Source organism: Pristis pectinata, chromosome 12, assembly GCF_009764475.1.
Source record: "Pristis pectinata isolate sPriPec2 chromosome 12, sPriPec2.1.pri, whole genome shotgun sequence".
Classification (NCBI taxonomy): Eukaryota; Metazoa; Chordata; class Chondrichthyes; order Rhinopristiformes; family Pristidae; genus Pristis; species Pristis pectinata.
This window is the reverse complement of record NC_067416.1, coordinates 31,933,642-31,947,488: the sequence shown is the minus strand read 5'-3', so window position 1 is coordinate 31,947,488 and position 13,847 is coordinate 31,933,642. Positions and strand designations below refer to the sequence as shown.

Here is a 13,847-nt window from a genome sequence, read left to right as displayed (position 1 = left end):
ATGGATTCATCCTCTGGAGCTACAAAAGATAAGTGTGGTTATGGGTAAAGTACAGGAATGGGCTGGATTAAGCAAAAGTGGTTGGGAAAGGGTAAGTTAACACTATTTAAAACTGCATTTCTGTAAATAATGAGCAAAGTCAGTAGTGCATTTCATTGTTCTGTAGAAATTTGATCCAGTGCAGCAGTGTTGTAGTCTTGAATCAAATTATCACATTTTGGATGTTATAAAACTTTTTTTTTCTCTCCACAGTCCACACCACTGCATTTAGCAGCAGGATATAACCGTGTTAATATCGTACAGCTGTTACTTCAACATGGTGCAGATGTTCATGCTAAGGATAAAGGGTAACCATTTTGATGTACACAACAAACAGCCTGGGATGGGAGGACTGGACATGATGAGAGGAAAAAAAAATAGCAGTGAAGGATGTCGGTCAGCATCATGCTAAACCATTTATTAGCACCTCCCCATGCCTGTATCCAGTCTTAATAACTGAGATTTAATGGAGCCAAATATTTTAAAAATGGAGTAAAGGACCATCATTGGATCACTTAGCCTGTTGTTTGTTCAATGAGGTTATGATTAATTGATGCCCTAACTTCTTGTATCTATATTGTCCCTATTTCTCTGTATGCCTTCAGAGATTTTATATCTATTTTATATATTTTGTATATAATTTTTTAAAAAAATAACAGGCCACAATTATCATTTGGAAGAATTCCAAATTTCTCCCATTTCATGCAGAAATGTTTCCTAGCGTCACAAGAAGGGCTGGCTGTGCCCAGCCTTAAATTCCAACACCAGAAATATCAGTTCTTTATCATATCAGTTTCCTGAATATCTAGAAAATCACCCCATTACCGTCTAAATGTCAGGGAATTTAATTCATGTTTTGAGGATCTCTCCTAACACTTTGATCCTTGAAGTCCCAGTATCATTCTGGAAAACGTACGCTAGGTTCCTCCAAAGGCCAAGATGTGTTGTCCAAAAGTACTCACAGTATTCCATATGTATTTTAACCAGGGTTTTATTTAACTTTATCTTTGCTGGGATCTAGTATTTAAGATATAAATGCCAACAGTTCATTAGCCAGTTTGATCATATTCCGTCGATAAGACCTGATGTACATCATCTTCAATATCAAGACACCAACCGCAGCCCCCCCCCCCCCCCCCCCCCCCCCAAACCAAAGTTTGTCATCTAAAAAGCACTCCACTCTATCTTTTGGGTTTAAAGTGGATAACTACACATTTATCTGCGTCACAGTTCTTTGCTTAATGTATTAACATCCCTCTGTAATTTGCTTCCATCTATGCAGCCTTGTGCTGCCTACTTTAAGTAAACTTTGTCATGATGGGAAAGAACCCACCTGTCATTTATAATCTTGATTTGTTGCAATTTCAGAACATACTTTTGAACTCCACTGATATCCCTACTCCCTAGCTCCTGTGACTTGGCCCTTTTCTGAGTCAGGTCATTAAATTGTTTCCATTCCATGAGTGTGAACTTCCTCTTACCTGTTTCTCTATAAGGAAGTTTGTCAAGTGCCTTGTAAAGTCTATGCTATCCATTAGGTTTATTCAGCATAACCTGCAATTACCAAAGTTGTTATGATAATTTCTGTGCACCTTAAAATGTTTAAATAATACATCGTATCATACACACTGTTCCTTGTAAAAACATGTCCTCTGCTTTACTCAGAATAACATTGAAAGTGATTCTACAGATTTGGCATCTGAATGTCTCTCTGGGGTAGAAAGCATTCAATGCATTAGAAACTGGATCAGGAATTGGAATATTGGTATTACAATGAGAAAACGCTCATCAATATTCAACAACATCTTGTTCAGAATAAGAGAAATTTGCTATTGAAACAAGAAGGACATTTTTAATTCATAATTTTATATTTACTAAAATGCAACAAAGTAATGATCACACGCCCAATTACTTTAATTGCTTCCCAGCTGCCATATTATGTTCTTTTAAATCAATAATCTTAAACACTTAATGAAATTTGAGCAAAATCACTAAATTTACTAAATGCTAACAGTGCACTATCAGTGCCTAAAACAAAAGTTTACTCTTTAAAACCCAGTTCCAGTTTCTCCCCCTCAAAGTATGCCTAGTTTCATTCTCAGAATGCCGTCTGTCTGAGCTTTGACTTCTGGGTACTTCTACCACTTACTGTAAAATTGTGTGGAGTTACAATAGCTGGAATGAACCATAAGTCATATCACATGAGACCAACCACAAATGATACAAATGATGAAAAAATGTTGAAAGTACACATCATCCATATTAGCATTTTAGTGCTTTGGCTGTAACAGACTAATTATGTATGAAGGAAGTCGTGTGCATGCAACATGTCTGTCAGATACAAAGAAGCTGAGTGCAAATGGTAGAAAGCAGCATCAAAATGTGAGTATTTTTCACTATACAGTAAAATAGAGCTTAAGCTTTATGGTTATAATGAGCTTTAGTTTTTTCATATTTCCTTATAACATAGAAGGAAGCCATTTCAACCCATTGACTCTACGCTGGCTCACATAACAATCCTATCAGCTCCCACAGCTTCTGTAAAATTGTCCCTCAGTGAAGGTTAGGTGTCAAAGGAGTCAAAAGAGAAAGTTGGTGGGCACATGAGAGAATAAGTTGCAGGGCTATGGAATAAGATGAGTGTAAATGGGATTGCTCTGCTGCACTACTGGCTTAGACCAGATGTGCTGCATTACAGCTAGTGAAGAGCTGCATTTGGCTTCATGCAAGCAGAAGCCAAATTGCAAATAAGTCATTGAGGGATCTTATTAAAATTGGGTTCAGAATTGCTATCTATATTTCTCGTGCTAATACAAAATATTGTTGTATTTCTTAGAGATTTAGTACCCCTTCACAATGCCTGTTCGTATGGTCATTATGAAGTAACAGAACTTTTAATTAAGGTTAGTATTTAATAAAAGTTGATATTTGATCTTTGACACTCAATTTTAGTACTTTATGCACATTTTTGTTAAATTGTGAAGGAATGAAGCTCTGGAAGTAGCTGAAGCTGAGAGTTCAGATTCAGCTTGAGACTTAATTCTGTTTTAGCTCTTAATTATAAATCTTGACAGCTTCAGATGAAAAGGTCTGCATTTAAAAACTTAAAAACATTTAAATGCTTTTAGATAGTTAAAATTGTTAATCAAAATGCACGTTAAAAAATTTAATGCCTTATTCTTGCCTTTCTTCCTCTGCCCTACAAGAATGAATATGGCCTGTGCATCCCAGGGTCCAAGTGCAGGTTCCCTAGTGCAGATGTTTAAATTAGAATTCCTTAACTTTCAAATGGTACTGTTTTGAAATTTGAATTTGACTGATTAGCTTTGACTAATTTTTTTTTGCCACCTGAACAATTAATGTGATTTTTGAATCATTTATTATATTTAATGTACCTTACTTTTGAATGTTATAACTATTTGCAGCATGGTGCCTGTGTGAATGCTATGGACCTCTGGCAGTTTACTCCTTTGCACGAGGCTGCCTCCAAGAACAGAGTAGAAGTATGTTCCCTATTGCTGAGCTATGGTGCTGATCCAACATTGCTGAACTGTCATTCTAAGAGTGCTATTGATTTGGCCCCTACACCCCAGCTAAAAGAACGCTTAGCTTGTAAGTCATTTTCTCATTTGTATTATTAACTTAAAATAATCTGAAATGCTTGGGAGTATTAGTCCAGAGCAAAATTTATGACAAGCATATTTTCTCCAAGTTTTATATCTTGCCTCCAAAGTGTGCATGTTCAATTCCTCCTTTTGATCAGCTGTATACTACTTAATGTTCAAAGACACTTTTTGGGTCTCTGCAACCAAATGGCGATGTTTATCTGGTGCACTGATTTCCCCTTGAGCTGTTTGGTACACTTTTCTGTTCTTTTTGTTTTGCATCCACTGGCTGTTTGGAAGTGCTATTTCAAATGGGGTTTAATTATTCTTGTTAGTCAGGAATGAGCCTGTAGGAAAGTACTTTGAAAATAATGCATGCCTCATGAAATGTATGCCCCATGACCCACCTCAGGGCGAATCACTGTGCTGTGGTCATCAGGACATGTCCAATTCTGGAAGATGTGGATGTAGTCAGGGAGGCTTGTACTTCAGCCTTCAAAAAAAAACATTCTAGTGCTGCATCCCAAAGGGATATGAACTGATCCTTCTTACAACTTTTATGCCAGGGTCAGAAAAGGCATAATAATTTTTAGCAAGGAAGAAGTAGAGAAAGCTACTTCTATTGAAGTACAAATGTTGACAATGCTTGGATCATGATCCTGTTGGAACAACACCATTTTGCCAGAAAGATGAACAGGACTTTATGGCAATGCCTTCAACCCAGGCATTGGCACCTCTGAGATTATAATGTTGTTCAGGTTAGAGACTGCGATGATGTTTGTATCACCTGTGCCATGACAGATACTGATGGCTGTTGGGCCACCACATTATCCCTCGCGCTACCCCCATCACCTTGACCCCAAGACAACAGTGCAAGAAAATCGTCTGAAATTCTCAATGTTGCCTCAGTGACAACCTGATGATCCCCCACTAACAGGAGGTGCAGTACTCTCAAGTCCACAATAAATTAACTCTTGTGAGGAGGGCTTTTGCTTCACTACCAGAAAACTCCAGTGTGAGTTTGATGAGGAGTAGGAAATTGAGGCTAATTGACTGCAAATGCAGTAAGTGTTTGAAATGAAGCTTGGGGGAACCACACCTCAAGGGAAAAGAAACAGCTCTGCTGGTACCTGAAGGCAGAGGTCCTACAAGATAACCCATGAGCTGAAGAACTTAATAGTGGAAAGAACACAGAAATTCCACCAACTTGCTGTTAACCATGGCATGTCTGGATTCTTCTGTCCCGACAAGGCCACCTGTGATCCAGACCCCCTCCTCCCAAGCGCCCACCATGTTGAGAGCCAAGGACTTAATAAGGACAGAGACAGTCCTGGAAGGAACATTTCAGAGAATGCTTCAGCCATCTTGACCTTGATTTGAGCAGCCTTGGTGTTTCTGAACAGCCAACTATCCGGTCAAACATTGTGGTGAACCCTGACCCACAAGAAGTCAAAGCCTGTAAGTCAGTTGAAAAGTAACAAGGCCTCTGGAGAGAATGATATCCCTCCTGAAATACTAAAACTAGCTGGACAGGAATTTCAGTCACAGATTCACAACCTCCAAACTTATGGGAAGAAGAGGACATGCCTGGGGATCTCAAACTCCATAATCATGACCATCTTCAATAAACGAGATGTACATGATTGCATCCATTTTGCCTACCCTGTTAATTACAATCTCCAGATATTCTGATTTGTGAGACAGAATTGGCCTTCTGTAATTAAAAATAGAAAATGCTGGAAGTGCTTCATTGGTCAAGCAATATTTATGGATAGAGAAACAGAATTAACCTTTGAGGTCAATGAACTTTCTTCAAAACTGGCAAATGCCTCTTGTTAACTTGACTTGATTCTGTACAAACATGCTAAGAATTGCTGAATGCTCTGTTAGCATGTTCCCAGCGTTACATTCTGCATTTCACCCTGCTATTTTTATTGAACTAACTGGTCTTCAATTCTTCCCTTCAACCTGAATAGAACAGATACTACTTTGAAACATGGGGAATTAAATTTGGTTAAAATGCATGTTGATTTAGTATTTAATATTTATGCATAGCAAGTTGTTATTTATCACAATTCTAGATGAGTTCAAAGGACATTCATTGCTACAAGCTGCTAAAGAAGCAGATGTTGCTGGTGTGAAAAAACATCTTTCTTTAGAGAATGTGAATTTCAAGCATCTTCAAACTCATGAAACTGCACTGGTAAGAATTGAAAGCTGTGTACTAATTCATTGCTGGCTTCCTCTGCCCTGATTAATTTCAGTTTTAAATGAAATCACTGAAGTCTCTGATTTCTTTATACTGTAATATTCAGACACATTTTTGCAGCTAAACAGGAAATAAGTTTCAAAGATCAAGTATACTGCGAAGCTAACATGCAAGTTATTGTATTTAAAGCATCAATATCTTAAGCTGTTTGTCTCTTAGATTAATGAACAAATCTAAGACTTTAATCATACCTGGTTGACAAAGCCATGAAACTGATGAGTTGCTCTATGTTCAAGAATACTATATTTGGTAGCTAACATAATTAAATCTGCTTTGAAGCAACTGTTTAATTCAATCAACTTTTTATTTAATTTATAGTTAGACATGGATTTGGAGCAATTGAACCCCTGAAACTTTGGTACTAGTGCAAAATTGAATAATGGTATCATTATAATCATAACCTTGGAGCCCATTTAAAAAATCTGTAATGATTTCTGCTCTGTCCAAGCTTAATTTTTCCACTGTAAATACCATAAGAATCTTGTTAAATGCTATTCATCAGTTGCACAATTATTTTGATATGGGGTTTGATTGTTCCTTTTACTTTCACTATTTGGTGTGATGTCTGCAGTTAATTATTGGAAGGTTGTTTGTAAATTACTTTCATATGATGGCAACCTACTTAATTTGTACTCTGTATTTGCTAAATCTAGAAATGAAACTTCATTTACGGCTCCATAATTTGACTGCATGTTTTGAATATACACAATTCTATATAATGGAATATCTAAAATCTTCTAACTTTATAGCATTTTGCTGCTGCTTCTCCATATCCGAAACGAAAACAGGTGGCTGAGCTTTTATTAAGAAAAGGGGCTAATGTCGATGAAAAGACAAAAGAGTAAGATTATTTGGAAAGTTTTTACTTTGATATTTTTACACTTTGTATTTATTTAGATGTTCTACAATATGTTTGATCTTTTTCTCTCAGCCTCTTAACGCCCCTCCATGTGGCATCAGAAAAGGCCCATAATGATATGATTGAAGTACTTGTAAAAAATGATGCAAAGGTATGTCCTTTTCCTTACTGTAACAGTATTGAGTATAATTTAGTGCATGATTTGTCACATTGTTTAAGCAGACAATGCCAAAAGTTAGTTCTGTGAATCACCATATAACATGTTATGATTAATAGGTGAATGCTTTGGACAGTCTTGGTCAAACACCTTTGCACAGGGCTGCACATTGTGGTCATCATCACACGTGTCGCCTTTTGCTGGCTTCTGGATCTGATTCATCTATAGTATCTCTTCAAGGATTCACTGCATCACAGATGGGCAATGAAAGTGTGCAGCAGATTTTACAAGGTAGGGAGATTTAGTTAATGGGTTCTGTTCCATATCCTAATCCTTCGATTGGTTGTCTGTTTTGTCAAATACTCTCAGCTTAATTTGTACCCTGCCTTCAGAAAAGGGACTCTCTTGTCTGGAGTTATCCCCTTGACAATTTAACTCTAATGAAGACAATATTATCTATAAATGTGCAATTAGCTTCTTTGTTTGCTGGCAGTGATGGTGGGGTGGTGATAGCAGGAAGTGGAATCTCCTGCATTCTCTATTAAATCTCATAAATATCTTCGTAAAACCTGTACTATCAGCTCTAGTCTACTGTACACTTCTTTCCCTTTCCCCACCCCAGCTTCATCATTAGTACTAGTAATTATTTTTATCTACCTTCACATATTTCTTAATATGGATTATTTAATGTTGTAAGGGAAAAACAAAGCTATTAACAATGGACACTATTTTGTTTCGTGCTTTATTACACCATTTTGTTTCTGTTATCCCCTTGTTTTCCCAAATCAATTCTAAATAGGTGCTGTAGTTGGAAATTGTGATACTGACCGGCAGCTGTTAGAAGCAGCTAAAACTGGAGACTTGGATGTAGTCAAGGTAATGAATTTTTTTTCACAAAAATTCAACCCCTATGTTGTTAATGTAATAAAAGACTTGTGCCTTGGTAACATGGTCATTAGGTGGCAGATACATCTCAGTCTGATGCATTTAATTAATTAATTGTAGTAAGGGGAGAAGAAACAAAGGGGAAGATCTTCCATTTAGGATAATGATGCAGTTTGTTGTTAGAGAAAGACCTGGAGGTTATTGTCCATAAACATGTAGAGCTCAAATCTGAATGCTTCAATGTCATCTCCAAGAGAAAAAGAAAATCAAAAGTAGTCATAAAGAGTATGAGAAATTGTTTAAACTTCCTTGAGGTAATGTGGTATTCAAGAATGCTGGTAATCTAATGAACAGTGTTATTAAATCACAAAGTTTGCAGAGAATGTAGAGTTTATTCCAAATGATGCAGCTGATTTTTTTTAAATATTATGAAGCGCATTCTCAAAGTTACTTGCAGATAAGTTAACTGTGGTGAAATATTTAAAATAGCAAGGACTGAAGTTGAAAGTCCAAAGCTTGGGAGGAAAGACCATTAAATATAAAATCAACTTGATCCATTTTCAGACAAGATTGAACAACCTTTTTAGAAACATGATAGGATTGGATTGAGATGAGTCAACATAGCACAAGTTTTACAGGACCAAATGTATGTGTGTGTGCCCTTCCAATTGGTGTCACCTCCACATGTTAAGCTTCTAGTGTTTGTAGAGTGCTGTTTACAGTTTTACTGCCTTTGCACACTGCACTTGGGGAACCTAAACCTTGCAAGAATAAAGAAAACTTTTCATTTCAGAAACTCTGCACTCTTCAGAATGTAAACTGCAGAGATGTAGAAGGCCGCCAGTCTACCCCACTCCACTTTGCAGCTGGTTACAACAGAGTGTCCGTGGTGGAATATTTGTTAGAAAATGGTGCTGATGTTCATGCCAAGGACAAAGGGTAATACTTCATTTCTAACAAAATAGAAAACCTTAGAAATTGACAAACTCGGATTATTTTCTCTGGAGCCTTGGAGGCTGTGGGGCGACGTGATAGAAATATATAAAATTGTGAGAGGCACAAACAGGGTATATAGTCTTTTTCCCGGGGTGGAAATATCAAATACTAGAGGGCATGGCTTTAGGGTGAGAGGGTGAAAGTTTCAAGGAGATTTATGTGGCAAGTTTTTCTTTCTTGCACAGTGGTAGGTGCCTCAAATGTGCTGTGAGGGGAAGTGGTGGAAGCAAAAAAGCAACATTTAAGAGGCATGATCAGGCAGAGAATTGAGGGATATGGACCGCATGCAGGCCGATATGCAGTTTAAATTGGCATCCTGGTCAACACAGACATTATGAGCTGAAGGGCCTGTTCCTGTACTATACTGTTTTATATTCTAAGTGGTTTCCTAAGCAATCAACACTGAACAGTGTAATTTAAATAGTTTGCCGTTTAGGTTGAAAGGAACTTGAAATGTGCAGTAGTGATTGTAATTGCTCTTGGGATTAGCTGTAATATTCTTTTTAAAATGGTTCCTCTTTACAATTGTGCACTCATGTTCTTTAATCCATCAGGATCATTAGTTGGACTTGAAAAGGAGTGATCAATGATAAAAGGGAGGATTTACATGTACGATATTAAAGTGCAACTGAAAAGTGATATTATGTGCCAAAGGCACATTTAGAATCATTTTCAATTTCTGGTTATAGGATTATAGAAGAAGCCACTACGGTAGATGTATTGTGAACTCAATGTTTGCAACTAGTTTGAAGATGTATCAATGCCTTTGAAAGTAATAATAATTCCTTACACTTTCAGACATCTGATTTTCTCATTACTATTTTGTTCTTTTTGTCTTTTTCAGAGGTTTGGTTCCATTACATAATGCGTGTTCCTATGGACATTATGAAGTGGCAGAGCTGCTTGTTAAACATGGTGCAGTGGTTAATGTAGCTGATTTGTGGAAGTTTACTCCTTTACATGAAGCTGCTGCCAAGGGAAAATATGAAATTTGCAAACTTTTATTAATAGTAAGTTAGTCCATAAAAACTGGCTTGGATTTTCTTGTAGAAGTATCACTTGAGACCTTGTTATTAAGTCTGGCAACTTTTGCCAATTCTACATACACAAGACATTGCTGTCTGATATCTTGTGCTCTTCCAAGAAATGGACTATGACAATATCTTGCTGAAATGTGGGATTCAGATATGGGACAAACTATTCACCATCAAATAGCTACTAAATTTGAGAGGAATTTAGGATTGCCTGTTCAACTCAAACCTCATTTTAAATGATAAATGCAGGGTCTTATTCATTTAGGTTTTAATTAATATTGGGGATTTTAGGGTGTATTTTGTACATCACATCTACTTTTCTCTATCCTGCTTTTCATAGATGATTTGGATATTTTACTGTCCAAGTTACTGTTATAAGTTGTGCTTACTGGAGATCTTAGTAATCATTTTTTAACTTGCTTAGTCAATAAAGATATTCAGTTGTATGACCTATGCACACACATTCCAGATTCCTCTTTTGAGGGTACTGCACTGTTTCAGATTTCAAAATTCCAAATTTCAGTTCAAAAACTCATAGGGCTGGAACTTGCTAGGGTTGGCAGCAGTTCTGATCCAAAGTACTGGCATTTGGTCTCCCATAAATGTTAGAAAGAACAGGAATCCAGCACATGTGACAGTCTCTAACTTGCTGGTGGAACTCCAGGAATGATTTTCTGGCTGTATTCTGACATTGGATTCCATGCCAGTCTTTGAATGAAAAAGAACAGGATAAGTTTAAGGTAACTTGCAATTTCTGAATCAATGCCTTCATGTGTTTAATTGTTTTCCTGTGTTTTTTTTTATTAATGTTAAACAAGAATAATTTATTTTTAATTGTTTTTGAATGTTTCTACACGTCAGGGACATTTTAGTAGCATTGAATCCTTGAAAGTCAGTTAAATCTAGGACATGGCTTTGTTGGCTATCAATTTAGATTTGGGTCATTTTGCAGTGGGATTTGTTCTTATCTATCATGTGACACTCAGGGTCTCATCACTTAGATGTCAACTTGTTAGCAGGAGTTGTCCCGATCCTGAGGATCACAAAAGTTAAGTCTGTGTTTGAGTACAAGAGGGACAAGTGCAGGCAGCTTATTGTTGTTCTGGCTTGTAGACACTGAAAGCGTAACAGTCTGTGGTCCTGTGCATAAACTTAAAATTGAACAGCATCTTTCAGAAACAGAACATTTAAACTTCAATTAACTTTTAGAGTTGTACAACACAGAAATGGGCTCTTTGGCCGCCAAGTCCAAGCTGACCTTTTTGTCCATCTGCACTAATCCCTTTTGCCCACATTAGGATCGCATCCTCCTTTGCCTTGCCAATTTAATAGCGTGTATAAATGTTTCTTAAATATAATGATTGTATCTGACTCCACCACCACCTCCAGCAGTGAGTAGCAGCTATCAATCACTCTACCCAAAAAAAAATTTCCCCTGAAATCCTCCAAAGCTCCTTTTCTCTCACCTTAAACCTGTGCCTCTTATTTTGGATACTGTAGTTCCAAGCAAATTAGTAGCTGATTGCTTTTTTTTATATGTAGAATCAATTTACACACTTTAAAGTGCCATTAATTAATGAAATAACCTGGTGTTGGTAGCGTGCAACTCTGCCATTACCAGAGTTTTTTTGCATTCATCTAAGCAGGCTATTTTAACATCTCATCCAAAAAGCTGCATCTCAGCCAGCGCATCACCCATTCACTTTTAATTTGGACTGTTGTATTCTGTGTTGGAGTGGTGCTCTGAACAAAGCTGACACCCAGGTTCAATGGCTGACTTTCACTGAAGTTATTGGATTTCTTATTACTGGCCTCACTGAGCAAAGCAGAGTCTGGGTACAGACTCCAGATTGCTAACATCAGCCCATGCTGTATGTACGTTAATGTTACTGAATTGTGTTTTTCTGCGATTTTTTTTTTCCCCTTGGAATTAAATAGGAAAAAATCTCAAAAATTGGATACAAAGGTTATTTTGACAAGGTGCTAGAAAACTGCTTGTACCTCTAGAACCATACTCCAGCAGGATTTCAATGCTGTGAAGTGATGTAGAGAAAAAAATCAGTGAGGAAAAAAGTGATTAAAACTTGTTTGATAGATGACTTTTTAAGCTAATAAGGTGAATAACATCATTCACTGTGTTCATTGTATATTCTCATTAAATTCTAGCATGGTGCTGATCCAACCAAGAAGAACCGGGATGGAAATACAGCTTTAGATCTAATTAAGGATGGAGATACAGACATTCAAGACCTCTTGAGTGGAGATGCTGCTTTACTTGATGCTGCAAAAAAGGGTTGCATGGCCAGGGTGAAGAAATTATGCATAATAGAGAATGTTAACTGCAGAGATACACAAGGCAGACATTCAACACCCTTACATTTAGCAGGTCTGCTTTTGTTAAATCTGTTCCTTGTGCATGTAGAATATTACAGAAGTGCTGTTAATTGAGGGATTAGATGTAATGTTGAAATTTTATCTGTTATATGAGGCGTCAGTAATTTCAGAATTTAAGTTTCTGAGCATTTCATTAAATTTGAAGGATTAACTCATTAGACTTTTTCTCTAGAGTTTCTTAAACTTTTTTTCCATATCACTGCATCAATCCTATCAGACTTTTTAAAGACCCTTGAGGTGTTAGAACTACTTCAGACAAAAGTTTTGAAAATGAAGATATCAGTTCTTCTTGCATGTCCTTGGCCAATAATTTTTTAAAAAGTGATTATTTTGAATTGGATTATGTAGGGTAGGGTTTCCCATAAAAATGTGAGTGATTCTTTTCATCATGTTGATTTCCTTTTCATAATACAACCCGTAAAAATCAATTCTTTGTCAGAATTTTCTCAGTTAACCTTCTGGCAATGGTCTGTACATTGGCCAATTTAATAGCAATGAAGAGCACACAAATGAGGAGTCTAGAAGCTAGGTAAGCAGGATATGAATTGTTGGCAAATCCAATAAGAAATTCAGGGGAAGAGTACTTGTGCTGAGAATGTGAAACTCTATTCCCCTTGGAGTGGTTGAAGTCGTTAGCAAAGATGCATTTATAGAAAGCTTGGATAAGTTCATAGAAGAAGAAAAGAGCAGGGTATGACTGCTCTGAGATGAAGTAGTGGAGTGCAAGGAGGGAGCTTTATGGATCATGAGGACTGGCAAAGAATGATAGGGCCATATGAATTATTTGTTGAAAAAAACAAGATGCTGGAGGAGCTCAGCAGGCCAGGCAGCATCCGTGGAGAAAAATAGACTGTCAAGGTTTCAGTTCAGGACCCTTCTACAGTCCTGAAGAATGGTCCTGACCCATAATGTTGACCATTTGTTTTTCTCCATGGATGCTCCCTGGCCTGCTGAGTTCCTCCAGCACCTTTTTGTTTCTTCATCTGGATTCCAGCGTCTGTAGTCCTTCGTTTCACTTGAATTATTTATTGTAAATATAATGTTAAATAACAGAAAAATGAGGAACCAGATTTTGGGAATCTCCATTTCATGCTTTAGTAGGCATAAGATTTACTAAGCCTGGGCTCAGTGCAGTTTTCCATTTATGAGCAGTTAATTTAAGTACGTAAATTAAGCATTGGAATTTGTTAACTGTAAAGCATCAACAGGAACTTGATTATTCATTTTAAGTGACTATTGTCCAGCATCAATGATTGAAACAGCTTCAGGAATTGCTATTATGTTAACAATCAAATCAAGCAAAAATGTGGCCAAAGCTCAAAAATCCACAGTGTTTACTGATATATTTTACTGCTGTAATCTAATCTAGAGGTTCGGGCAACTGGTGAATATTCACCTTCACATCTTTCCAAATTTAGATTATTGTTTTGTAATAGTTTCCAGGCATCTACTTTTTTCTTTTTCAATCTTTTTATTAGCTTCCAAATTAATATAGATTAATATATAACATCGATGTTTGTACATGTAATACAAAGAGATCAGGAGAACAATCGTGGCAAAGATAATCATAAAGAATAGTAAAATATTTTTAAAAATCTGTAGATCCCAC

General features: G+C 36.8%; 1 protein-coding gene across 1 annotated transcript in view; it reads left to right on the top strand.

Annotated features, from left to right (window-relative positions):
• LOC127576929 (poly [ADP-ribose] polymerase tankyrase-2-like) overlaps nt 1–12,292 on the top strand; it is a 36,798-nt gene extending 24,506 nt beyond the window's left edge. Inside the window, exons 6-16 of the mRNA XM_052027752.1 lie at nt 253–347; nt 2,876–2,942; nt 3,465–3,651; nt 5,726–5,847; nt 6,663–6,754; nt 6,845–6,923; nt 7,049–7,220; nt 7,729–7,805; nt 8,608–8,753; nt 9,655–9,820; nt 12,011–12,292. Of these exons, the coding sequence (XP_051883712.1) occupies nt 253–347; nt 2,876–2,942; nt 3,465–3,651; nt 5,726–5,847; nt 6,663–6,754; nt 6,845–6,923; nt 7,049–7,220; nt 7,729–7,805; nt 8,608–8,753; nt 9,655–9,820; nt 12,011–12,292 (1,485 nt within the window). The remainder of the gene's footprint in view (nt 1–252; nt 348–2,875; nt 2,943–3,464; nt 3,652–5,725; nt 5,848–6,662; nt 6,755–6,844; nt 6,924–7,048; nt 7,221–7,728; nt 7,806–8,607; nt 8,754–9,654; nt 9,821–12,010) is intronic.
• The last annotated feature ends 1,555 nt before the right edge of the window (nt 12,293–13,847 follow it).